Source organism: Kogia breviceps, chromosome 20 (assembly GCF_026419965.1).
Source record: "Kogia breviceps isolate mKogBre1 chromosome 20, mKogBre1 haplotype 1, whole genome shotgun sequence".
Lineage (NCBI taxonomy): Eukaryota > Metazoa > Chordata > Mammalia > Artiodactyla > Physeteridae > Kogia > Kogia breviceps.
This window is the reverse complement of record NC_081329.1, coordinates 6,112,243-6,139,533: the sequence shown is the minus strand read 5'-3', so window position 1 is coordinate 6,139,533 and position 27,291 is coordinate 6,112,243. Positions and strand designations below refer to the sequence as shown.

The following is a 27,291-nucleotide window of genomic DNA, read 5'->3' as shown; positions in this document are numbered from 1 at the left end:
AATATCTGTAGCTCGGGAGAAGTAATCTGTGGATTTGGGGGCCATTAGCAAAGAGTGGATGAGCCAAACCCACAGACAGAAACTCAAGGACGTCTGGGGAGCTAGAGTGGTCGAGTGTGGAGAAGCATTTTCAGTAGCCAAAGGCTGACCACAGACAGGCTTGAAAAGGTTGAGTGAAGGACTGAGCATCTGACGTGGGGACAATGGTCTGGGCAGAAGCCACAAAGAAGAGGAAGAGATGGCGTCAAAAGCACCTTCTCAGGTAAGAGAAGCACCAATGGGTATTTTGACAAATTGCAATAACTTAGGGTAAGTTCTGTAATAGAGGCACCTTCAGGGGAGTGTTGAAGGTCAAGGGGCATTTACTACAGTCTGGGGGCTATTTCAGCAGAAAGAAAACTTGAGCTAGGTCCGGATGGGTAAATTAGAGAGGAAGAACATTCCAGCAGAGACAACGGTGCTTACAAAAATGCTAAGATACCAAACAGCATGGCTGTTTTAAACCATGAAAGGGGTCTGTGGGAATGCAGCTTAGTTTAGAAGGTGGCAAGCAATGGTACACACTGGCAGAAAGGCAGGTCCGGACCAGACTGGGAAGAGCTTTACAGGTGTCCTTAAGAGCACGTACCCCAAAGAGACGTCAGAAGTCTTAGCAGGACTGTTCCTAAACAACAAACGCAAACCTACTCAGAATGGATTAGGTAAAAGGGAATTTATCATGAAGAATCAAGGAACTTGCATGAAGCCAGGTGCTGGAAGTCAGCTGGAAATCATAGGAGAGACAGTGGGCAGCTTGCCTTCCTTCTCTCCCCTTCTTTCAGGGCACATGAGCTGCGTGCAACCTGCACTCATATCTCTGCACGTTCATTTGTTCTTCTCCCAAAGCATCAACATGTGTGTTTGGGGTTTCCCTGGCACCAATTATGACTGCAATTCCTCATGACTTCTATGCTCTAGTGTTTAGTCCTGTCTGGCTCATAACCTGTACCTGATGGCCTGTGACTTCATTACCTAGGATCCAACACTGGAGGCTGCAGAGAGGGATTCCCTTGTACCAACCTGATTTTATAGATCTGTCTCACTTAGCCGTGCCTCTAGGGAGCCCTGCCAAAGAAGGGGGCATGGAGTAGGAAAGCATCCCCCATGTTTCTACGCAGCAGCGGTGTGCTGGGGGTATTCAGTAAATCCTAGAGAAAAAACATGGCACATCTTTCTAGAGTGCAGATTTCCTCTTTAATTCATCAGCTTTTTATTAATTATTTCTATAGCCTGATCAATGCCTAGTGAATAAAGTAAAAACAAAGTCCTACCTCTCCAGGAGCCTACCTTATTACAGCAAGGGGGAGACAGATAATGCATACTGTGTCACCTAGAAATAAATGCAATATAATATCAAGCGGAGGAAGAAGGATTATATTAGGATCAGATTTGGCTGCAAATCACAAAAACCTAAAACAAGCTTAAACAAGTTAAAAGGTTTTTGTGGTTTTGGTTTTTTTGCTTTCAAGAAGTCTGGAGGTAGTAAGTCCCAGGCTGGTACGATGCTCCATAGTGTCTGGAGATCGAGTTATTCTCATGATTGCTCTGCCACGTGTGTCTGCCAACACAGCTGACGCTCCAGCCATCACATCCGATTTTACCCAGTAAGAAAGAAGAGAACACGATGCATCTTATACCTCACATACACCACTTCCTTTTACATTTCACTGGCTAGTCAAACCATCTAGGTGGAAGAAAAGCTGGGAAACAGTCTTTATTTTAGGCAGCCATGTATCTAGGTTAAAAATTAGGGATCTAATTATTATAAAATGGGAGGTGGATATTGGGGGAAAACCAGCAATGTCTGTTGCAAGGTAAACAAGTAATAACAAAAGGGCGCACACGGTTAAGAGACAGTTCCTTTGAGGACATGTAACCAAGACTGGCAAAGAGGGGACAAGCATGTCCATATATGGGGAGGAGAAATCCAGGTTCTGGGAAGGCCTGTGCTGCTCGATGCACAGGAAGAACAGCAAGAGGTCAGGATGGCTGACTCTTTAGAATGACCAACCGAAACCAGTTGAACCACTCCTCTAGGACAATCAAAGTAGCCCGACTTCTGTTTCCACAAAAAAATTGTTTAGGGATGAACTAACCCCCTTAGGGCTTCTGAGACTCAAGTGGAGGTTATTGTGGGTTCTGGGAATGAACCCACATGGGTTCATGTGGGTTCACGGATCAACCGAAACCAGTTCCTTACTGCAGTAAAGGATGTCACCCGGATGGGAGGAGAGAGAGCATTTATAGGTTTGGGGGGTCTGGGGTTGAGGAGGGCTCAGGCCTGACGGCCACTGCACAGCTGCAGCTGGGAGTCCAAGGCACAGCTGCAGTGCACACAGTGGGGAGGCTGTTCCTGGTAAGGCCTGGAGTCGGCGGAGCATCTCAGGCAGGACTTAATTTGGATTTGACTCCGAGATGGGAGTGCAGTTGACCCTTGAACAACACAGGTTTGAGCTGCAAGGGTCCACTTGTTCTTGGACTTTTTTCAATGGTAAACCCTACAGCACTAGAGGAACCACCTTTACGTTATACTCGAATTTTTGACGGTGTGGAGCCCCAGAGCCGCTAGCCCCAAGTGGTTTAAGGTCAGCTACCTCGAGCGGAGAATTAACAGAAAGATGGCCTTGGCTGCTGTTTTTGTTCACTCAGGCTGCTCTAACAAAGCTCCCCAGACTGAGGGCTTAAACAGCAGAAACCGTCGCTCAGTTCTGGGGGCTAGAAATCCAAAAGCAAGGTGTTGGCAGGGTTGCTTCCCCGAGAGCTGTAGGGAGGGATCTGCCCAGACCTCTCTCCTTGGCTTAGAGACGGGCCGTCTCCTCCTTGTGTTCCTTCCCATCGTCTTCCCTTTGTGTGTCTGTGTCCCAGTTCCCTTCTTCCAAGGACGCCAGTCATGCTGGATTAAAGCCCACCCTCAGGACCTCATCCTACCCCACCCACCACTTTTAAGACCTTACCTCCAAATACAGTCACATCCCGAGGTGGGGGGCGGCTAGGACTTCGCCACATGGATTTTGAAAGGGACAAAGTTCACCCACAACAGCTGCTGTGCAGAAGATACAGTGACTGGGAAGGGGGAGGGGGCTCGAGGGTGGAAATAGGGAGGCTACGACCTGACCTTCGACCTTCGTACAGGTGAGATATGACAGCACCTGGATGAGGTGGAGGGGGTGGGTGGGTTCTGGGTGACTGTGATGGTCAAACTAACAGTTTACTGAGGGATTGGATGTGGGGTGGGTAGAGCAGAGTCAAGAATGACTGAGGATTTTAGCCACCGGTAGATTAGAACTGCTGCTTACTGAGCTCCTTCCTTCCTGCCTCAGGACCTTTGCACTTGTCTCCTCAGCCTGAAACGCTCTCATCTTCCTTGGGCTCATCATTCCAGTTTTAACATAACTGTCTCCTCCGTACAGAGGCACTTCCTGACCTTATGATTTAAAGGAGCTACTTCACAACTCTCTCACACCTCCCTATTTTAATTCACTGCTTGCCCTTGTAACTGGATCCATCTCTCACTACTGACATTGAGACAGGGACCTTATCTGCCTATATGACCAGGTCCTAGACCAGGGCCTGGTACATAACAAGCACTCAATAATTGATTGAATGAATGAGTGAGCAAATGAATGACCTAGTGCCAATGGGTGTAGCAGGTGAGGAACAGGGAAACAGAAGAACCTGTAAGTTTCCAGCATGGAGGACCGAGTAGATGAGAGATGAAAGCCACCTCAACCTGGCTTTTTTTTTTTTTTTTTAATTTTTGTCTGCTTTGGGTCTTTGTTGCTGTGCACGGGCTTTCCCTAGTTGCGGTGAGCGGGGGCTACTTCTCGGTGTGTGGACTCCCCACTACGGTGGCTTCTCTTGTTGCAGAGCACGGGCTCCAGGAGCCCGGGCTTCTGGAGTCGTGGCTCACGAGCTCCGGAGCTCAGGCTCAGTAGTTGTGGCACACGGGCTTAGTTGCTCCGCAGCATGTGGGATCTTCCCGGACCAGGGCTCGAACCCGTGTCCCCTGCATCGGCAGGTGGATTCTTAACCACTGCACCACCAGGGAAGCCCTCAACCTGGCTTTAATAGAGGCTTCTTTGTTCGTTAACTAGAAGCCTCAGAGATGGGCTGTTGAATCAGATCAGCTGTGAAACACAACCTAAGGATTTCAAAGCCTTCATGTCCCATTTCTTAGCTCTGCCTTCAGGTTGAAGCCGACTTCCCGGCTGTAGAGTTCCAAGTTTCACCCCAATATTAATTCATCAGCCCAAAGAGAGGAAGGAACATTTCTGGTAGCATCTTTGGCAGAATCAACAAGCTTCATTCCCAGAACCCACAATAACCTCCACTTGAGTCTCAGAAGCCCTAAGGGGGTTAGTTCATCCCTAAACAATTTTTTTGTGGAAACAGAAGTAGGGCTACTTTGATTGTCCTAGAGGAGTGGTTCAGAAACGCGTTACCCGTTTTTTACCTTGGTTTTTTAAACCCAGGTTATACTTACTGCTATTTACTATACAGGATATTAAAGTGAAAAGTTTAAAATACTTAGTAAGTCCTTTTAGAGAACAGTAAAGTCCATTGTATGTTAATATCTATAAAAAAAATTCAAAACAAAGAATTTAGAAGAGTGGCATTGTTTTACATTTTTTGTTAAATCTCTTTAAATGTCTGGCTTAATTGAATACAGCTGGATTCTCTGCATTCAATCTGCTGCCATGATTTTTTTGGTTGAGGCATCTGAAGAAAATCCAGCCTCAATCAGGTATGTGATTAGAAAAGGGAAAGAGTTTAATAGCCTTCAGATAACGTGAATATTATTTCGTATTACACTGAAACTCAGGAACTGGTAATTTCTTAAAGGTTGTTAGCAATGTGGAATTTGACATATCAAATTTTTGTACGCTGTTACATTAAAATCCATTGGTCTGTCTTGCACTTAGAAATAACCATTTACCCACGCATGATTTTTAGAGTCCAAGCACCGATTTATAAAATATTGGTTCACTGAGTTATGCAGATCTTCTAAATGTTGACATACAATACTGAAAGCACAATAATTAATATCACCACAGAACTAAAGAAGTCCAATTATTGAGAACACGTCAAGTTCATGAGAGCAAATCTAGGTTTTCCAAAATTCTAATGTTCATTGAAAAGCTCGAATTTATTATCAGCAATACTATCAGTTGTTTTTCCTTGAAGTGACAGAGCCGGTTTGTTCATTTTTGATAAAATATCTGCCAGAATAACCATAGCTTATCTGTTATTCGAGTAAAATTATGTTCTATGAAAAAACTAGCTAGTTGAGCTCACAAATCAGTTTTTCCTCTAGAGAAACTACTGTACATTAATCAGGGTGCAAACATGCTTCACGCATACTTACCTTTTACTCACACATGTTAAAAGGATGTGTACTCAAGGGTCAGGATTTAATAAAATTATGTTTATTGCTTTGTCAAGGGTATTCTTAAGTGAAGTGTGAAGTGAGTGTTTTTTGTTGTTTTTTTGTGTGTGTGATATGCGGGCCTCTCACTGTTGTGGCCTCTCCCGTTGCGAAGCACAGGCTCCGGACGCGCAGGCTCAGCGGCCACAGCTCACGGGCCCAGCCGCTCCGCGGCACGTGGGATCCTCCCGGACCGGGGCGCGAACCCGTGTCCCCTGCATCGGCAGGCGGGCTCTCGACCGCTGTGCCACCGGGGAAGCCCCAAGTGAGTGGTTTTAAACGAAGAGTCCGTGGCGACGAATGCATGACCACCATTCACTCTGGTATCACTGCCTTGATGCCAAGGTGCTAGCAGGTTTACCCACCAACATGACTCCAAATTCAATGCAAATAATATTTCAGTGTCATTGTGAATATACTTTTGACTTTGGACCACCTGAAAAGGTCTTCAGGAGCTTCGAGGGTTCAATGTCCAGACGTCAAAATGAAAACCAGAAAACCCACAAGAAACCACTGCCTTACATGGATCATGGCCTCTCCTGAGACAGTGGATGGAATCAACTTTCCCCAAAGTACATGAGTTCTGCTCGGGAGAGGTGGATATCTGATCCTAATAGAAATCTTACGGCTCTCAAGAGAGGAACAGGGCAGGGCATGCACAAACATCCACTGACAGAAGCACAAGAAAATAACTAGAAAGTTATGTTTATTACAACCATAACCTCTAGGTGAGTAAGTCGGATTCGAGACAGCAGTAAGTGAGAACTTCATTTCATTCAATATTCAAAACAGTGTTTAAATCTTTTAGAACAAGAATGCCTTCTCATTTTTACAGATAAAAATAAATGAAAGCTCGAATGGAGGCTGAACAATTACAGGCAGTGCTGGGCTACATTCTAAGTTGCTAGTGAAGAGAAGGTATTCTTGTTCTCGATTGTTCCGTTCCTTCACACCGAGACAAGCTTCCCTTTGCTTCTACATTCAGATAGCACCCTTCTGTTCCCACTTAACAGGAGTCAGTTTACAGTACAGCTGATCATGTTACAGCTTTAATTACATTCCACACCTGAGTTCAGGTGGGATCAATTTGGGTGTTCCAAGGCCCTCAGACATGCTAAGACCTCACAGCTTTCAGGGTGAACATTTGTGGTTTTTCAGAGAGACACAAGTTTATTCAATTCTGCCGTCAGATTGCTCCGTGGAGACGCCAAAATCACATGAGACTCAATACTTTGTCTTAGTATCATGCCAAGTAAAATCTCCTCCACGTTGGGCTTCCCTGGTGGCGCAGTGGTTGAGAGCCCGCCTGCCGATGGAGGGGACGCGGGTTCGTGCCCCGATCCGGGAAGATCCCACATGCCGCAGAGCAGCTGGACCCGTGAGCCATGGCCGCTGAGCCTGCGCGCCCGGAGCCTGTGCTCCGCAACGGGAGAGGCCACAACAGTGAGAGGCCCGCGTACCACACACACAAAAAAAACTCCTCCACGTAAAGTTTATAAAACGATTACCCTGCGTCTTTTCCAGTACGTTTTTTACTTTTTATTAAATTTTTTTTTTTTTTTTTGGCTGCGTTGGGTCTTCGTTGCTGCGCCGGGCTTTCTCTAGTTGCGGCGAGCGGGGGCTGCTCTTTGTTGCGGTGCGTGGGCTTCCCATTGCAGTGGCTTCTCTTGCTGCGGAGCACGGGCTCTAGGCGCGTGGGCTTCAGTAGTTGTGGCGCCCGGGCTTAGTTGCTCCGCGGCATGTGGGATCTTCCCGGACCAGGGCTCGAACCCGTGTCCCCTGCACTAGCAGGCAGGGATTCTTAACCACTGCGCCACAAGGGAAGCCTGTTTTTTACTTTTTAGATGAATTTTTATGTTTAAATCCTCCCATCTGGCTTTTATTTGGGTGTAGGTTGCCGAGTTTGTTTATATAACATTTTCCCCAAATGTACAGAGGTACTAGCATTTTTTGACTCATTCATTCTTTTCCCTCAGATTTTAAATGCCACTTTCACGAGACACAATACAAAACACACATACACAGCAGCACCTGTGTCTCTAGACTCTTCCTTTTGCCCCGCTGAGCCGTCCACTTCCTCACTAGCAAGACACTATTACTGCAGCGTTATACCGTGTGCCGGTACCTACCGGAAAACCGCCTCCCTCCGTGCACCCGCTTCCTATTGTTGCTATCAAAAATCACCACCTACTTAGAAACTTAAATAAAACCAACGTATCTTACGGTTCTGAGGTCAGAAGCTCAAAGCAGGTGTCACTGGAGTCGGCAAGGTACCGAGCAGGGCTGTGTCCTCCTGGGGCTCCGGGGGACAGTCCGCGTCCCGTCCAGGCTCCGGAGGCTTCCCTTCCCTCCGCTGCCCCCTTCCTCCATCTTGGAAGCCGGCGAGGGCGGGCGAGCCCCGCTCCCAGCACGTCGCTCCGCGATCCTTAACTGCCCCCTCCCACTTTTAAGGCCCCTCGTGACTACATTGAGCCCACCTGGATAACCGATTAGCTCCGTACGGCCGCGCACGGGCAATCCTAAATCCATTCTGTGCCCTAAACTCTCCTATTCACGGGTTCCAGAAATTACACGGACGGCCGTCACTCCGACTGCCATAGTCAGCAGTCCCCCTCGTCCCAAATCTTTGTTTCCCTACATGAATTTTACAATGCGTCTGTCAGGTTCCCACTGTTTCCTTCTCCTCCGCACCTCCCCGTCTTCACGAAATAAACCTAGTTTTACCGAAGATGTACTAAAGTCATCGCGTGAGGTTGAATATCATGCATCCTGACAATGAATGATAAAAACCAGGTTTACATTTATCACGCGAGAAAGGCAATTACTTTTCTGTACAGAAAATGCAAAATGGTTTTCACAATCAAAAGAAAGGTATACTTTATCACTGATCTGTGATACAGCTACATAATGAGTTATTTTTCTGAATATTTTATTTTTGTGATATGGCCGCTTGTAAAAATTTACATACTTAAAAATTATTTTTCTCATTCTAAATAAATATCCACGCTCAAATCCAATTTTGTACTGGTAAACTTGCGTTCTTTTCCTTAAAGTGCTCTCCGCTGCGCGCGCGGAGAAACTTCTATGCTCCACAGAACCTGTTTCCGCTCCTCTTAGATGAAAGCAAAGGCCACCCGGTTACTCACGCCTGAAACTGGGGGAGGCATTCTTCACCCTCCCCGCCCCTCCTTATCACCAAGGTCAAGTAACTCCCGTGGACCCCACCTTCTAGTTATCTCCTGCAAGAGCCATCTCTTATTTTTCTCCTTTATTTTTATTTGCCTCTGTAATAAATTAATCCACTGCCCCACCCCAGACCGCAAGGGTCATGACCTCAGGGCCTTTATCTGTTCTTGCTCTTTACCTCTGACACCCAGCATGAAGTGGGATATGGAACACTGGATACATATTTGTTGAATCAATATTTCTTTGTAAAAACTTGAAACAATACAGGAAGTCCAGCTGAACTTCATCTAACCTTACTTCCCCTCCCCTGAGAAAACCACCGCCATCAGTTTTTAAACATTTGCATCTAGAACTATATTGTTTTATTTTTTACAGAAATGGGATAATAGTGTGCATGTATTATCCAGCAACTTGCTTTTTTCACCTAACGTGCAGATCATTTGGGTACATTTGGGTCTACTTCGTCTTTTTCTAACTGCTGCATAACATTTCATGTGTCATCTTTGTGCATTCATGTCACCACTCTGCTACTGACTGCTCATTTAAGTAGATTTCTTGATTCAAAAGTATCTGTCCGTTTGCTGTGCCTGAGAGATTCCTGGAGCACAGTCTGCCTTGCATTTCACAACCTCCTGCCCACTCGCTCCCCAGCCCCCGATCTCACCACACTGTTCTGCAGTGAGGTGGGAAAGGTGTGATTACTTTAGCACACCGGAGGATAATTCGCCAATTTCTTTTAATTAAGGTACCATTAAGATAAGCATTTCCAAACTTTACCTTTATTTACAATAATTATCAGATTTTGTGATATACATTGATTAAATTCTGTATTGCTAACAAGTCATAGCTCAATCCAGAAGAAATTTTAACTCTTAGGACCCTGATGCCATAGTCTGATCAATAAAAGACTTGGAAGCATAAAATATATTCCATTAAGATAAAATTATGTGGCAGAAGTGGAATGAAAATGTTTTCAAGGAGACAAAGGATCAATGTAAAATTCTAATTGGTAAAAATCTTTTTTACATGGAGAATGGTGGTATTAAATCACTACGGTATTTATAACCCATGGGGTCCACTTAAAAGATTTCTGTAATTTTAACTATTTTTTAATTCTGTAATTAATTTTATTTTAAAATTTCACTTACAACTCATCAGAACTTATTTCTTTTGTAACTAATTAAACTTATGATAAAAATAATTTTAGATATTAACTTACAGATGTGTGAGGGAAATACACAGCATACTTCTACGGGGCATCTGAATAAAAAAAAGAGAAGAGTGGCTCGTTACCATGCTGCACATAGGTCTCTTCAGCCTTGAGAAGCTGCAGGCTCTTAGCTTCAGTCCTTCAGACTCGCTGTTCTCACTTGGAAGGCTCTTCGTCTTCCTTCCCTTCTCTAGCTCTCCCTAACTCCACCCTCAAACTTCATCTCAAATATCTCTACCTGAGAAGCCTTCTATGTGCCCCGACTAAATGAGATCTCCTTGGTATACGTCCCCATAGTATCCTGAATATCCCCCTTTACGTAAAGCTCACCCCACACCTAAGTTCCTGCTAAATGCAAGCAGTCTTTTCACTGTTAAATCCCAGAGCCACTGTATGCAGGCTGGGTAGACGCACTCTTTACAAGGAACCGTTTCAGTAGAGTGGTGGAAAAGGAAGTCAGACTGCAAGGGGTTAAAAAACGTACACTGTCAGGAAGTAGAGGCACAGGGTGTGCCCTGAGTACAGCTTAAGAGAAGAGAAGGCAGAAAGGAGGGTAAATCTGTGACCAGTAGGGAGAGAAGAGGCTGAAGAGCACAGGGGATAACCGAGTGTGTCAGGCTGGGTTTGGATATAAACAGGGGACAAGAGAAGCTCACGTTCTCAGTGTCCCCATGTCAGAACCTGGCACAAAACTTTACAACCAGGTGACTAACAGTAATATGGGGGTAATTCACAGGAAGTAACAGACTTATACATATCACAACATATACTGACTGCATGTGTACAGATCGTAACATTAACACTGAATCAGCTTTATCTCTTCATACATTTTCCTAATTGTAGGGATGTCTGGTCTCAGGTAGCCAAAGGAAGCGTGAGCAGCATTGGCTGTGCACAGTATCCATACCCATGACTTTTTTCCCTCTGGAATGAGTCTGGTTCTCACAGGGCATTACTTTCCACAGAAAAAGGAGAAACCGCGTTGAAAATCTTTTTAGCGTTTAATGCTTCCTGTTGGCGATATACCTGTCCAAATAATTGTTCCTTGAGCAATCTCTATTCACCTGGATTTGTCCCTCAAGGTCACCATTTACCAATCACGTTACATGATGTCAATCATGTAGATAGTCAAATCAAGTAGCCACCGTCCTGGCCCTGATTAGAATTTTCTGCTAAAATGCATTCCTGCATAAAGCTACACTACAGGCTTGCAATCAGGCAAAAAAAAAAAAAAAATTTTTTTTTTCACTTAAAGCATTCAGCATTCTTCTGAAGTGCAACTATCCCTGGAAAGGATTACACAGTAAACCACACTCACTGTAGCCAAAGGGCAGTAGAAGGATTCAGAAGGCCTCAGAGTCTGTTTTTACATCAATAAAACGGCTGCCCTGATTTCCTAGATTTTTGTGAAGGTCATAGAAGTATGTTAGTACTTTATCCCACAGGTACTCAAGTACCTTCAAGAACTACTCAAAAACTGAGGCCCATCATAAATTATCAGAAAGAAGTTAAAGAGCCAGGCCTGGGGAAGTGAAGCAAGAGTGAACTTGATAAGGCCTGATAAAATAAAACAGTGTGTCAAGAACCTTGTAAAAAGGCTGTCCAGCTGTGCGTAAACTTGTAGTGATGGGAAGGCAGGGGCCTGACTCGGAAACATAATGGTGGGCGAGTGAAGGGCAGGAGAGGGGGTCCTGTGCAGCCGGCTGCGAGAAGAGGAGGAAGCCGGGAAGGCGGAGCGAGTGAGACCCACCATGAAGAGGAAAGTGAGCCTGGCCCGATAACCCAGGGCTGACGCCTTAACAGCGCTTATCGCACTGCTGTCACTGCGGGCCTTCCCACAACAGGCCTGACAAGTCTCTGTTGCCTGCAGGAGTCCTCTTAGCCGCCCGAAGCCAAGCTCTGCAGCACCTGAGAGGTACCGCGGGTCACCGGTGCGCCCCCACGGAAAGGGACATCTCGGCTTAAGGGCGCATCCCGGGGTCCAGGGGCCCTCAAGTATGCAAGCTGGAGGTGGGGCGTTCCCTCAAGCTAACCTGCGACCAGAGCCGGACCAAGGGTCACAAGGCCGCCCGGTCCCCTCCTCAGCCAACACCCACCTTCAACCAGCTCCGCCCGGAAGTCGCCGCTTCCCGGGGCGGGGGAGCTTTGGAGCATGCGCAGTATCCAGAGCGGGCAGTCCCTGCGTCCGGGCAGCAGTTGCGCGTCAACTGTCAGCAGCAATCGACCAATAGGGAGACGAGTTCTTGCCGCTGAGCCCCCGCCCCCGGACGGGGACTATGGTAACGGGAGGCCAGTCAGGAGTCGTGTTGTTGGCGCAGAGCCCCGCCCCCGGCAGGGGCATAGGATGACGGGCGAGGGTCATGGGGTGTGAGTGATACTGAGCTCTCGAGCCCCCAGAGCTGCGGCTTCCCCTTGCCCCGCGGCCGGGAGCAGCGTTCCGGGCCCCTCACTCGCCAGCCCGCCCACCGTCCAGCGGCGGCGCGGCCCATGCGGCTGGGGGCGGAGGCCGGATCCGGCGCGGGCTGGGCGTCTCAGGGGCGGCCGGCGGCCCGGCGAGGTGAGGGGGCAGCGGCGGGGCCCGGCCCAGCCCGGTGATTGGCCGCCGACTGAGGGCCGCCGGGCGGCCAGCGGCGACGGGGCGGGGAAGAGCCGGCGGAGCCTTCCGCGTGCGGAGCCGGGAAGATGCTGCTGTCCCTGGTGCTCCACATGTACTCGATGTGCTGCGTGCTGCCGGCCGCCGTGCTCCTGGGCACGGCTCCCACCTACGTGCTGGCCTGGGGGGCCTGGCGGCTGCTCTCCGCCTTCCTGCCCTCGCGCTTCTACCAGGCGGTGGACGACCGGCTCTACTGCATCTATCAGAGCATGGTGCTCTTCTTCTTCGAGAACTACACCGGCGTGCAGGTGAGGCCCCGCCCGCCCTCCGGGCCCGCCCGCCGCACCTGCCGCCCCTCCCTGCGTCTGGGACCCCGGGGGGTCGCAGGCGCATCCTCCAGCTGCCACCCACCCAGCGTCCGTCCAGCTAGTGTGGGCTCGCTGCGCCCTGGCGGGCAGATCCGGCCCCGGGAACACGTGCCATTACGTCGTCCTCCCACCGTGGGGGCAGTTTCACGTTCTCGCTTAGGGTTTGACCAGGTGCTTCCTTGCGGGTACTCCAGGATTACTAGGTAGCTGCGGTAACGCTGCTCTGCGGCCCCAAGCGGGATCCACCGCCCGCCCTCCCTCTCTCTTGAAACTAACTGTCTGTCTGGGTGCTGGGAGAGGTAGGTGCAGATGAACGTTTAAATAGGGCAAGCAGTTGACAGCTTCTGGCGTTTGGTCTAAGAAGATGGTAACGGTGGAACTCAACAGTGCGCTTTTTAAAATCGGAGACCTTTTCTTGAAACAGATTGATGTTACTGTTTGGGCGAGAAATACAACTTTGTTTTGCATTCTTCCGCAGTACAAGTGAAAGCTGGGCAAGGAAATTAATCCGTTTGTTACTGTAGAAGCCTTACCGGAGATAAAATTCTTGCCAACTTTGACTAGGCTTACATGTGTGGCTAATCTTTTGTCTGCTTACTTTCTCTTATTTTCTTTCTCTGTAGAGATTGGATTTGTAGATTAAATTTGTAAAACAAAAGTAGAAGGCCCTTTTAACTCCATTTAATTATTTGAAGTCTCTTACACAGAAATAACAGTTGTGTTTTCCTTCTGTTCCCCAATTTGGAAAAAAAAAAAAAAGCTTAATTCTTAGTTTTCCTTATATTCAGTTAGTCCTCTTCTTTTCTTTTTTTCGTGGGGATGGGTTGGAGTGAATGGGATGGCATTATTTTGTCTTTTTTTATTTTTCCCCCAGAGTAGCTGCTTTCACCCTTTTGTCCACCAGCTACTATTTTGAATTTGTAGTTGCATTGCTGTTGATTCCTGATGACTCTTTGAGTTTGCCCCAGTTGGAGGTTTGGGGGAAGGGAATTAGAAGCCGGGGACTGTGTTTAAATCAGCATCTATAAGTGTTTCCTAGGAAAGAAAGAAAGATCGCTTTTCCAGATGGTTTCCTGATAATGGACTTTTACAAGGGGCCACATTTAAAATTTTCACTAATTCAGACCAGTCATTTCCCCACTCTGTTCTTACCTCCCCACATTTGTCTAAATGTATGGTTTTATCATAATAAGCATTTAATTTCACATCATATGACAACTGGCCTGGGCTAGGATACAGGATCAGAATATACGACAGTCATTTACTTCTTAGAAAAGTAATTCTACCTATGGCGGGTTTTAAAATTTTCGTGAAAAGCATATAATATGTCCCATGCAATGTAACATATACCATTGAAGTAATTTGTGTTTAGCAAGTTTCTTATTTTTAAAAAACGACTGTAGGGCTTCTCTGGTGGCGCAGTGGTTGAGAGTCCGCCTGCCGATGCAGGAGACACGGGTTCGTGCCCTGGTCCGGGAAGATCCCACATGCCGCGGAGCAGCTAAGCCCGTGAGCCATGGCCGCTGGGCCTGTGCGTCCGGAGCCTGTGCTCCACAACGGGAGAGGCCACAACAGTGAGAGGCCCGCATACCGCAAAAAAAAAAAAAAAAAAAAAAAACGACTGTAAAATTTCATAGTATTTCTCAAATTGTATAGCTTACCTTGTATTTGTTCAGTATAGACCTCCAATTTATTGTTTGAGTTCTCAGCACATGGTTTTTAAAAAGTTTAATCTGATGACGATCAACGGACACTCAGTTCTAGGATTCCTAACAAACTTCATCAAGGGACCTGCGTGAAATAAAATTTTGAATTATAATTGAGGGCCATCAGACATCCTTTTATAAATACATGAAGAACCAGTATCCAGTGATAATCTTCTAAATGTCAGAATTCATTTTTCTTTGTTTATTAAAAATATGTTTTTTGTTACTCTTTCCCCTCCTTCTACTGGAATACACCAAAAACTGATCATTGACATTTGCAGACCAAAATATCTAGTGATATTTATTTCTAGGCATATGCAACATGCCTTGTCATTAACACCCTCTAAATATTTTAGTCACCATCTTCTTCCTGCTGAAATCAGTACTTTAAAATATATTTTACACTAATGGCTCACCCCCACTTCCCCAAATGCTAACATGATACATTATAACAATCAAAAGTAAAATTTGATATAAAATAAATTTAGTTTTTCAGGTGACCTGCTTCAAGTATAAATTAGTTCAAATAACACTGGAAGAAAAACATAGAATTTAAGTCTAAGATTTTAACGTTTTATATATATAATGTGTTCAGTTAGAATACCCTTAACTTCTCTAATAATTCATACATTTACTTGAAAAATTGTTTCAATTTCCTCAGAAACCCTCAAGGCCTTCAGGTCTAGAGCCCATTTATAACTAGTTCTCTCTTTTGGTAGCACTATGTCCTCAAAAATAGTCCTAAACTCTTAATGAATTAAATTTGTATTCTGTATCTTGTTGTAAAAGCAGCTAAACTATTGTATTTGAATGAAACATGTTTATTTAGACTCAGAGAAGGGACCTCACAAGTCCAACACCTTTTTTTTCAAGTCTGGATTCTTTCTGCATTTCTGCTAAAATGTTGCCCAGATTCTTCTCAAATATCAGTAGTTCTGGATAGAATATAAATTGTTGTTGCTTGTATCCTTAATCTTTTTTCCTCTACTTATTTATCATTCGTGTCAAGACCTTTCGAGACCTTCCTACAGTTTAACTGGGAGTAGCAGAGCCAGGAAGATGTGGATGTGCTTCTGGGTTTGCTGAGGTAGAAAGACACAGGCCTTCAAGGGGAAAGTAAACGTTTCTCAGTCAAGTACAATTCCAGTCTAGCACAATTTCAGTCTGGCCAGGGAATAGACTTATAAGAAAATCTTAGAGAAATGTAATTAGAACCTTGTTTTTATACTTTCTATGAATATAAATCCTGGACTGTAAGCAAGACAGTTATTTTAGTTTGCATTTGTGTCAGATTTTTAAAAATACCTTATTTTTCTGTTATGAGTCACAGTACAATAAAATATTCAAACACTGCAAAAATATTTTGAGAAAGTTAAAGTTCCCCTTACCTACACACACCTTTCCTAGGCCTGCAACAGTTTGGTGTGTAACTTTGGATTTCTGCCAAGAGCTTTTATATAAATGTATGAATTGTGGGAAGACTCCCTTCTCCATTATATTAACTTCTTGGATGGGTTTTATAGAACACTCAATATACCATAACCTATGGGAACACCTCTGTGCCATTGTTATGGAAAGCAAAAGAAAATATGACTCTCTATACACAATTTACTTTCCCTCTTTCGTAAATTTGTCTAATTTTGTAGAACTCAATACACTGAGAGTGGGCTCTTCTTAAATGGAATTATAAGTTAATTTTTCCTTTAATATTTTCTCATTTTCTTATGGTTTTTTAAACAGAGGTTAATATTAGTAGTTAGACAATCCAAAACTAAGTAGTAATGTCTCAGAACCCGCTCTTTATTCATTCGTCTGATATTGGAGTGTGCCCTGAACTCCAGGTCCTGTGCTGGACTATATGGGATGGAATGAAGAAAACATAGACAAGGTCCCTGCCCTCATGGAACTCACGTTCTAGTGGGACACAAAAAAGAAGAAGAAAGTTAAAATGCACTGTACTCTGTGACTTTTTGTTAACCTAGTGGGTAGAGGTTGGGGGTTTGGGGAAATGTCCCTGAGCAAGTGACGTATGCGTTGAGCTCTGCAAAGGACCAGTTTGGGTAGTATAGTAATCTCGGAGAGAGATTATGGTCAGGGCCGTGGAAAGAGTGGGCATGGAGAGAATGGAAAGAATCCCAGAAGTATTTTAAGGTAGCTGATGGGGCTTTGTAATTGGACACGGAGTGGAAAGGAGAGGATTGTGTTAGCAACACACCTAGCGTTTAGTGAGCGCTGACTGTGTGCCAAGTACTGTTGTCTCATGTGAGTCATTTCATCCTTACCAGATAGGCACTGTTTTTCCCATTTTACAGATTAGAGAACTAAGGCAAGCGGAGTTCACACTTGTAACGTTCAAGCCAGGATTTAGTCCAAGGCAGTCTAGCTTCAGGGTCCATTTTCCAAAGATGCTTCGCTAGGTGGTGTGGTTATATTTGTTGAGAGAACAGCCCCACTCTCAAGGTGTGCCTTCTAGGAGAAACACTGGCAAACAGTTACAGTCGAGGATAATACTGAAAGTGGAGTTTTTGTGTTTATTAGCTTTGTGCTACAAAGGGAATGTGGCTCTGCTGGGTTATTCAAGAAGGCCATATCAATTGTTATGAACCACTGTGAGTTTTTACTTCAAGCAGGAGTAGCGTGGTGTGTTAAGGGAGGAGAGGTTCTCAACTGATAACTGAATGAAGATGAAGACTCCTGAGCATGGCATTCAAGGCCGGCTGAATTCTGCCCTGGCCGGCTTTTCCATTCATTGATTTCACTGTAGCCCAACTACTGCTTCCTCACCAGTCCCTCCCCTGTATTACCAGCGCATTCTCAAGAATGTGCTTTTGGACTGCTCTTCTCTGTATACTTCCTTCCAACTTGGGCAACTTTGCCTCATCTGTCATGATCTCACCCCATCTCCATGTCAGGATCACTTATATGTAATATTAACATAGCATTAGCATATTTTAATGTATATATTATCCCCTTTACAAGATTGTAGCCCATGGAGGTGGCAGTAAAGGGGAGAGTGACTTGACTTGATTGTTCCCTTTTAACAAAAGGGCAGGGCACTCTGCAGGGAATAGTGATCCGTGTTTCTGTAGAAGCGTGGATGAGAATCTCACTTTTAAGGCATGGGGGCTCTTGAGTGGCCCTCTAGTTGACAAGTTTTGATCTCACAGGGTCAACAGGTAGAGTGAGTCAATTTGCTTTCTTTACTTAATAGATGGGGGAGAAAACATGCACTCTACCCACAGAAGTAAGACTGAAAATAAGGTCAGAGACCTTATAAAAGAGGGGATTCTGGAACAGCTAGCAATGCAGAGAAGCCTTTGTTTACTTGTCAGTAGAAATCTGTACTTATTGCAATTTTTAAAGTTAAGCAATTCTGTAAGGTTTATTTTGTTTCCTCTGCTTCTTTGCATGGACTAGCAGTGAAAACCCCAAATAAGCAAGTGTTGCCTGGGGATTTAGAGGGCTGTATGTGTGTGTAAGTGTAAGTGATAGTTGGAAGCAGAAAGAAATGAGGCGGGTGGTACCTGGAAAGGGGAGTTATGTTAAGTGCTAACCACATGTGAGACGCTAGCATTTCCATTGATAAATTAATTAGTCTCTACTCTCAGCACACAATTTAGCAGTTAGAAAGAGGTCATTTTTTTAAAAAAATTATTTATTTATTTATTTGGTTGTGCCAGGTCTTAGTTGCAGCAGGTGGGTTCCTTTAGTTGCGGCTCGTGGGCTCCTTAGTTGCGGCATGCATGTGGGATCTAGTCCCCTAGCCAGGGATCGAACCTGGGCCCCCTGCATTGGGAGTGCTGAGTCTTAACCATTGTGCCACCAGGAAAGTACTCTTTTTTTTTTTTTTTTTTTTTAAACTGAAGGTATAATGAGATGTTACAAAATGAGCAAAGAGCTGAGGAAATACAGGAGTACTACAACTGAATGCAAGTGGTTGCTTAACTGAGGGGAGGTGTGTGAATATAAGGAAATGATCTTCCACGTTAGATGCGATGCAATGAATGCCAGCTCCTGTGCTTACATGTTGCTTTGCTCTCATTCTTAATTTGTATTTCTGTAGGGAAGTATTTTATGTCCGTTTTTCATTTTTTCTTGAGTTTCTTATCTCCTTGTGGTTAATGTTCAAAGTGAAAGAATTATATAAACTTCTAATATATGGGAAACCTCATTTGACATTTTTTATTTGGAATTTTTGCAGATGATAATTTTGTGGTGGTCAAAAGATTTTTGGATCTTGGGTGAGAACCCTGGGTGTAATTCCTAGTTCTTTGCTATTCTCTGTCAGCTTGAATAAATCAACTTTTCAACTCAGCATTCTCATTCTTAAATGGAATACTTATTGTCATGTTATTTTGTGAAGACTAAATGAGAGAATATGTGAAACTGCTGAGCTCAGTGACTGGTACATCATAGATGCTCAGGAAAAACACACCCTGTAAATGAGGACAATCCAGAGAGACAGATATGATGAATGTATAAAAGGAGGTTTGTGGGCTTCCCTGGGGGCGCAGCGGTTGAGAATCCGCCTGCCAATGCAGGGGACACGGGTTCGTGCCCCGGTCCGGGAGGATCCCACGTGCCGCGGAGCGACCGGGCCCGTGAGCCGTGGCCGCTGGGCCTGCGCGTCCGGAGCCTGTGCTCCGCGACGGGAGAGGCCACAACGGTGAGAGGCCCGAGTACCAAAGGAAAAAAAAAAAGGAGGTTTGTGATTTGTAAGGTTCCATTTAAATGTTGCATAATAATTATTTCTGTGTACTGATTATTAGACAAATGACTATGTTTATATTTTAACATTGTTTCGGAGGAGCATCATACTTTTCCTATTCAGGGAAAGGTTTCAAATTGGGCAGAAAAAGACCATAGTTTTGTGTGTATTACGGTAGAAGTCTTATACTTGATCTTGAAATGATATATTTCATTGGCACAGAAATACATTTAAAAATCATTTCAAATAATTATGAACGTCATAGAGTGTAAATTATATCTGCAAACTTATTTATGCTGCAATTCTTTATGGCTGCATTTGTACGTAATCAGAGAGAGACCTTTTTTTAAGGAAGAGAAATTAGATAGGTGTTTGTCCTATCCATTCATCATTTAACACGATTTTGAGTAAACAATCTGACTTTGTTGGATAGTAATAAGAAGAAGAGCAACAGCTAACATTTGGGGGGACAGTTCCTATGATCCGGGAGTTGTGGCAGGTAGCTTCCGTGGTCTCGTTTATCTCACCACACCTGTGGTGAGTAGCCAGCATGACTGCACTCACGCTACAGGTAAGGAAGAGTAGGCGTGGGGAGGTAGGTACTTCTGCGGTTCCTGTAGGTGGTAAGGGGGTGGGCGAGTGCTCAGGCCCGAGGCTCAGTTTAAACCCAGTGTTTCTGCCCGGGCCCTTAGTGACTGGTGTGCTGTGCGTAGAGGAGATAGAGCTGTCTGTAGCTGGGCCCACAGATCAAACTGACAAGGCCAGATCCGCAGGAGAAGAGGCACACAGACTTAACGGGCGTCGATACTTTACACGTAGTTGAATATTTTACACGCTAGGGTTTTTACCGGCCCCTCTCAGAAAAGAAGGGGAAACTAAAAGAGGCAGTTAGAGTCAGCCCAAGGCAGTAACCTGTGGAGGCACAGCTAGGTGCAGGAAAGGTGGGTTTGGGCTCCTAGGGCTGGTGAATTGTGGGAAGGTCCCTAGGAAATGTATGGTAGATAAGGACCATTAAGTAAGGTTTGCTGACTCATCTCGGCGCTGTCTCTGATCTTCCTGGTCTTCTAGGAAGGAACACCTTTACAAGTGTTTTTAATGTCACCTTTACAAAGGGAAGTTTAGGCCTCCTTTAGGCGGAAAAGGGGAGGGCAGAGAGCTGCGTGGGCTGCTTCTCAGTTGCCCTCAGCTCAAAATAATCCTCATGTCAAAGTGGCATGTTGTGGGGCGGCATGTTCTGACCCCCTTCTACAGCATCATCTGTATCTAAGGACAGTGAAAGAAGTTTTTTAATAAATGACATTTCATTGTGCATGTGGAAAGGAAATGAATATTATTGAGATAAACGAAGGGTTTTTTTTTTTGAAGAGGAAGAATGCTGTACTTTATGCATGGCGCCGTTGGTTAGATAGTCCACTGTGTTAGACGTGTGATTACTTTAGATTCCATTTTACCGCCTCTTTTCAGAATACAAAAGAGGGAGTCTTCAAGTAGTTTATCAAATCATGGGAGCAAATTACAAACAAGGTGAAGATGAGATCCAGGTGAGAGGACAGTGTCTACATCTAAATCCAAGTCTTCCGAAAGGCGCTTAGTGCAAGATAAACAAGCTTGTTTGACTAAAGCGGAATTGTAACTAGTGTGTCCGTCTCAATGAAGAGAATCATTCAAAGAGCATTTTTACTGAATTAATAAAATGAAGAGAGAACATTGTTATTTTTCTCTAGAGGGACTTTACATGAGTGTTTTAAAAATGGAGGAACCCCAACTTGAACAATTATGATGACTTAAAATTACTTAGAGAATGAGGAAGACCAAAAAGCCATGTTTTTCACATGCCTTTGTTTGAAGGAACAAATTACCTGCCGAAAAGTGATTGTAATTTGAAATACATGTACTAGAAGATTCACAGAATGGTGCCTTTAAAAAGTCACTGGTACATTTAAAGTATTTGTTTTTTCCCCACCTCTTTACTGTTGAAAATGAGGTATAGCTTTATCCACGTGTGAAAAATAAACGTGCAGCTTATTGATTCAGTGAACATCTGTTGAAAAGCATCTGAGTGCTGGGCTCTGGGTGGAACAAGGATGAAGTCCTTGCCCCTGAGGAGCCTGTGGGCCTTGAGGGGGATGTGATGCGAGTTGGAAATAAGGATGCACAGTGTGACAGCGTTCGTTGTAATGCAGAAGGGGGAGAGATTAATTCTGGGGTCTGGGTTAGAAGGCAGGAGGGCTTCGTGAGGAGGTAAATAAGCAGAAAAGCTGATCTAAGACGGCTGCAGCGAGAGGGCGCAGGGGGCTTTTAGGTAATCATGGAGTCACTGAATAATTTATTTGTAGGGGCATTTTGTAAGTTACTATTAATTTTTTAAGTTCGGAAAACACTACAGTTATCTTATTAATTATATACTTGTTAGTAAGATAGTAGTAACTGTCTTAGTATTTTGAGAATCTGTACTCTTAAATGAAAACTTATACTTGCCCTCCATGTTAGTAAATTTAAAAGCAAATAACCTTTTCACTTCAATGAACAGAAGAAATTTGATAATTTTAAGTTGGAGTGAAATGCTTTTTCTGTGAAACCTGGGAAATAAATTAAGTGAAGGGCCTTAGAAACTGCATATATGTGGTACATAAACATTGTAATCATGCATTCTTCTCTTTGGATAATCAACATTTATTTGAAGTGCTTAATAATTTGCAGTTCATCATTTCACTTACTTTGCTTTTAGAGCTTGTAAATTTTTAAATATGAAGGGCTAGTCTTTGTAACTTTTTATTTCTGTTGAATTCCGACCGAGTGATAATGACAAATAAAAAAGAAACAACTTAAGATATCTACTTTGAGATCGTAAATTCTGTTATGTCAGAGGCTTACCATCTTCTTTTGCATCTTAATTGGAAATAGCTTTTATTTTTATTATTTTCCCTTCAATGGCTAGGAATTAAGATTTTGTTCCTTTCACCTTTCGCCCATCTGTTTCGCCCACCAGAATTCATTACTTATCTTACTTTCTCTAGATAACCACTGAAGATCTATTTTTAAACACTGGGCATGTTTAACTTTGTTACTGAGATAAGCTAAATATAGAAAATGTCGATTGTTTGGAAGCCATTTAGGGATGGGGAAAATTAGTGAGTCTTACAGGGATTGCAGAGATGGCTTTCCTGCAAAGCTTTTCAGTTCATGTTTGTGTCCATAAGCAAAGTGGAAAACTGTGGCACTTTAAGGCCAGCGTGGTATATAGTATACGGACTAAGCCCAAGTAGTGGAGGTGTGGCATCTTAAACTGGTGGTGCCCGTTAACTGATCATGGGTCACTGAACAAGGCAGCTTGGTTGATCTGTGCCTCAGCCTGCTGAAGTGTGAAATCAGAGAACTGGACCAGATAGTGGCCAGACGTTGTTCGGGTGGCAATGCGTGTACTGATTATATTCATTGTTGGGGATTGTTTGTCATGACATTAGATGACTGTGCTTATTTTTGTGGTTTCCTTTACACCATCAACATGCTTGTTTTATTTTAAAGTGGGATATATTGGGTTTTATAGGAGATAAAGTTTGCAGCGCTATGTTTTCTGTATGATTGACACTAAATCCTGTGAAACATGCCCATTATTTAAATTTTTTTAAAAATAGATCTTTATTGGAGTATAATTGCTTCACAATACTGTTAGTTTCTGTTGCACAACAAAGCGAGTCAGCCATATGCATACACATGTCCCCACATCCCCTCCCTCTTGAGCCTCCCTCCCAGCCTCCCTTTCCCACCGTCTAGGTCATCGCAAAGCACCGAGCTGATCTCCCTGTGCTATGCGGCTGCTTCCCACTACCAACTATCTTGCATTCGGTAGTGTGTATAAGTCGATGCTCCTCTCACTTCGCCCCAGCTTCGCCCGCCCACCCCATGTCCTCAAGTCCATTCTCTATGTCTACCTCTTTATTCCTGCCCTGCAACTAGGTTCATCAATACCATCTTTTTTTAGATTCCATAAATATGTGTTAGCATAGGGTATTTGTTTTTCGCTTTCTGACTTACTTCACTCTGTGTGACAGACTCCAGGTCCATCCACCTCACTACAAATAACTCAGTTTCGTTCCATTTTATGGCTGAGTAATATTCCATTGTATATATGTGCCACATCTTCTTTATCCATTCATCTGTCGATGGACACTTAGGTTGCTTCCGTGTCCTGGCTATTGTAAATAGAGCTGCAGTGAACATTGTGGTACATGACTCTTTTTGAATGATGGTTTTCTCAGGGTGTATGCCCAGTAGTGGGATTGCTGGGTCATATGGTAGTTCTATTTGTAGTTTTTTAAGGAACCTCCATACTGTTCTCCATAGTGGCTGTATCAATTTACATTCCCACCAAGAGTGCAAGAGGGTTCCCTTTTCACCACACCCTCTCCAGCATTTATTGTTTCTAGAGTTTTTGACAATGGCCATTCTGACTGGCGTGAGGTGATACCTCATTGTAGTTTTGATTTGCATTTCTCTAATGATTAGTGATGTTGAGCATCTTTTCATGTGCCTCTTGGCCATCTGTATGTCTTCCTTGGTGAAATGTCTATTCCGCCCCTTTTTTAACTGGATTGTTTGTTTTTTTGATATTGAGCTCCATGAGCTGTTTGTATATTTTGGAGATTAATCCTTTGTTGTTTCATTTGCAAATGTTTTCTCCCATTCTGAAGGTTGTTTTTTTGTCTCGTATATGGTTTCCTTTGCTGTGCAAGAGCTTTTAAGTTTAATTAAGTCCCATTTGTTTATTTTTGTTTTTATTTCCTACTCTAGGAGGTGGGTCAAAGAAGATCTTGCTGTGGTTTATGTCACAGAGTGTTTTCCTCTGAAAGTTTTATAGTGTCTGGCCTTACATTTAAGTCTTTAATCCATTTGGAGTTTAATTTTGTGTATGGTGTTAGGTAGTGTTCTAATTTCATTCTTTTACATGTAGCTGTCCAGTTTTCCCAGCACCACTTATTGAAGAGGCTGTCTTTTCTCCACTGTATGTTCTTGCCTCCTTTGTCGTAAATTAGGTGCCCATATGCGCGTGGGTTTCTCTCTGGCCATTCTATCCTGTACCACTGATCTGTATTTCTGTTTTTGTGCCAGTACCATACTGTCTTGATTGCTGTAGCTTTCTGGTGTAGGTTGAAGTCGGGGCGCCTGATTCCTCCAGCTCCCTTTTTCTTTTTCAAAATTGCTTAGGCTATTTGGGGTCTTTTGTGTTTCTATACAAATTGTTAAATTTTTTGTTCTAATTCTGTGAAGAATGCCATTGGTAGTTTGATAGGGATTGCATTGAACCTGTAGATTGCTTTGGGTAGTATAGTCATTTTCACAATATTGATTCTTCCAATCCAAGAGCATGATAAATTTTTCCATCTGTTTATGTCATCTTTGATTTCTTTCATCAGTGTTTTATAGTTTTCTGAGTACACATCTTTCGCCTGCTTAGGAAGGTTTATTCCTAGGTATTTAATTCTTTTTGTTTCAGTGGTAAATGGGAGTGTTTCCTTAATTTCTCCTTCTGATTTTTCGATGTTGGTGTATAGGAATGGCAGAGATTTCTGTGCATTGGTTTTGTATCCTGCAACCTTACCAAATTCATTGATTAGTTCTACTAGTTTTCTGGTGGCATCTTTAGGATTTTCTATGTATAGTATCATATCATAGGCAAACAGTGACAGTTTTACTTCTTCTTTTCCAATTTGTATTCCTTTTATTTCTTTTTCTCCTCTGATGGCTGTGGCTAGGACTTCCAAAACTGTTTTGAATAGAGTGATGAGAGTGGACATCCTTGTCTTGTTCCTGATCTTAGTGGAAATGCTTTCAGTTTTTCACCATTGAGTATGATGCTTGCTGTGGGTTTGTCATATATGGCCTTTATTATGTTGAGGTAGGTTCCCTCTATGCCCATTTTCTGGAGAGTTTGTTTCATAAATGGGTGTTGATTTTTGTCAGAAGTTTTTTCTGCATCTATTGAGATGATCATATGGTTTTTATTCCTTAATTTGTTAATATGGTGTATCACATTGATTGATTTGCGTATATTGAAGAATCCTTGCCATCCCTGGGATAAACCCCACTTGATCATGGTGTATGATCCTTACACTGTGCTGTTGGTTTCTGTTTGCTAGTGTTTTGTTCAGGATTTTTGCATCTATGTTCATCAGTGATATTGGTCTATAGTTTTCTTTTTTTGTGATATCTTTTTCTGGCTTTGGTAGCAGGGTGATGGTGACTTTGTAAAATGAATTTGGGAGTGTTTCTCCCTTTGCAATTTTTTGGAAGAGTTTGAGAAGGATAGGTGTTAGCTCTTCTCTAAATGTTTGATAGAATTCACCTGTGAAGCCATCTGGTCCTGGACTTCTGTTTGTTGGAAGATTTTTAATTACGGTTTCAATTTCATTACTTGTGATAGGTCTGTTTATGTTTTCTAATTCTTCCTGGTTCAGTCTTGGAAGGTTGTGCCTTTCCAAGAATTTGTCTATTTCTTCGTGGTTGTCCATCTTATTGGCATAGAGTTGTTGGTAGTAGTCTCTTATAATCCTTTGTATTTCCACAGTGTCAGGTGTGATTTCTCCGTTTTCATTTCTAATTTGATTTGTCTCCTCTCCCTTTTTTTCTTGATGAGTCTGGCTTTATCTTCTCAAAGAACCAGCTTTTAGTTTTATTGATCTTTGCTATTGTTTTCTTCATTTCTATTTCATTTATTTCTGCTCTAAGCTTTATGATTTCTTTCCTTCTACTGTCTTTGGGTTTTCTTTGTTCTTCTTTTTCTAGTTGTTTTAAGCGTAGGGTTAGATTGTTTCTTTGAGACTTTTCTTGTTCCTTGAGGTGAGATTGTATTGCTATAAGCTTCCCTCTTAGAACTGCTTTTGCTGTGTCCCATTGGTTTTGGGTTGTCGTGGTTTCGTTGTCATTTGTTTCTATGTATCTTTAAATTTCTTCTTTGATTTCTTCAGTGATCTCTTGGTTGTTTAGTAGTGCACTGTTTAGCCTCCATGTATTTGCAGTTTTTTACAGTTTTTTTCCTGTAATTGATTTCCAGTCCCATAGCATTGTGGTCAGAAAAGATGCTTGATATGATTTCAATTTTCTTAAAATTTCCGAGGCTTGATTTGTGACCCCAGGATGTGATCTATCCTGGAGAATGTTCCATGTGCACTTGAGAAGAAAGTGTATTCTGCCACTTTGGGGGGGAATGTTCTATAAATAGCAGTTAGATCTATCTGGTCTATTGTGTCATTTTAAACTTGTGTTTCTTTATTTATTTTCTGTTTGGATGATCTGTCCATTGGTGTAAGTGGGGTGTTAAAGTTCCCTACTATTATTGTGTCACTGTCGATTTCTTCTTTCATGGTTGTTAGCATTTGCCTTATGTATTGAGGTGCTCCTATGTTGGGTGCATAAACATTTATAATTGTTATATCTTCTTCTTGGGTTGATCCTTTGATCATTATATAGTGTCCCTCCTTATCTCTTGTAACAGTCTTTATTTTAAAGTCTCTTTTATCTGATATGACTATTGCTATTCCAGTTTTCTTTTGATTTCCATTTGCATGGAATATCTTTTTGCATCCCCTCACTTTCAGTCTGTATGTGTCCCTAGGTCTGAAGTGGGTCTCTTGTACACAGCATACAGATGGGTCTTGTTTTTGTAACCCTTCAGCCAGTCTGTGTCTTTTGGTTGGGGCATTTAGTCCATTTACATTCAAGGTATGTGTGTTCCTATTACCATTTTCTTAGTTGTTTTGGGTTTGTTTTTGTGGATCTTTTTCTTCTCTTGTGTTTCCCCCTTAGAGAAGTTTCTTTAGCATTTCTTGTAAAGCTGGTTTGGTGGTGCTGAATTCTCTTAGCTTTTGCTTGTCTGAAAAGCTTTTGACTCCTCCATCGAATCTGAATGAGATCCTTGCTGGGTAGAGTAATCCTGGTTGTAGGGTTTTTTTTCTCTTTCATCACTTTTTAAGTATATCCTGCCACTCCCTTCTGGACTGCAGAGTTTCCACTGAAAAATCAGCTGATAACCTTATGGGGACTCCTTTGTATGTTATTT

General features: G+C 43.3%; 1 protein-coding gene and 1 long non-coding RNA gene across 5 annotated transcripts in view; one reads left to right on the top strand and one right to left on the bottom strand.

The window, feature by feature from the left end:
* Window positions 1-10,142, bottom strand: part of LOC136793326 (uncharacterized) — an 83,905-nt gene extending 73,763 nt beyond the window's left edge. The window contains exon 1 of the long non-coding RNA XR_010838477.1: window positions 9,870-10,142. This is a non-coding gene — a long non-coding RNA (uncharacterized lncRNA). The remainder of the gene's footprint in view (window positions 1-9,869) is intronic.
* Window positions 10,143-12,422: 2,280 nt separating this feature from the next.
* The window catches only part of AGPAT5 (1-acylglycerol-3-phosphate O-acyltransferase 5), a 60,032-nt gene continuing 45,163 nt past the window's right edge, over window positions 12,423-27,291 (top strand). For 2 of the 4 annotated variants that reach the window (XM_067022551.1, XM_067022550.1), the window contains exon 1: window positions 12,455-12,761. In XM_067022551.1, coding sequence (XP_066878652.1) covers window positions 12,543-12,761 — 219 coding nt within the window. In that variant the 5' untranslated portion in view covers window positions 12,455-12,542. Of the gene's footprint in view, window positions 12,762-27,291 lie in introns of all 4 variants that reach the window. The other 2 variants (XM_059049477.2, XM_059049476.2) reach the window with 2 other exon arrangements.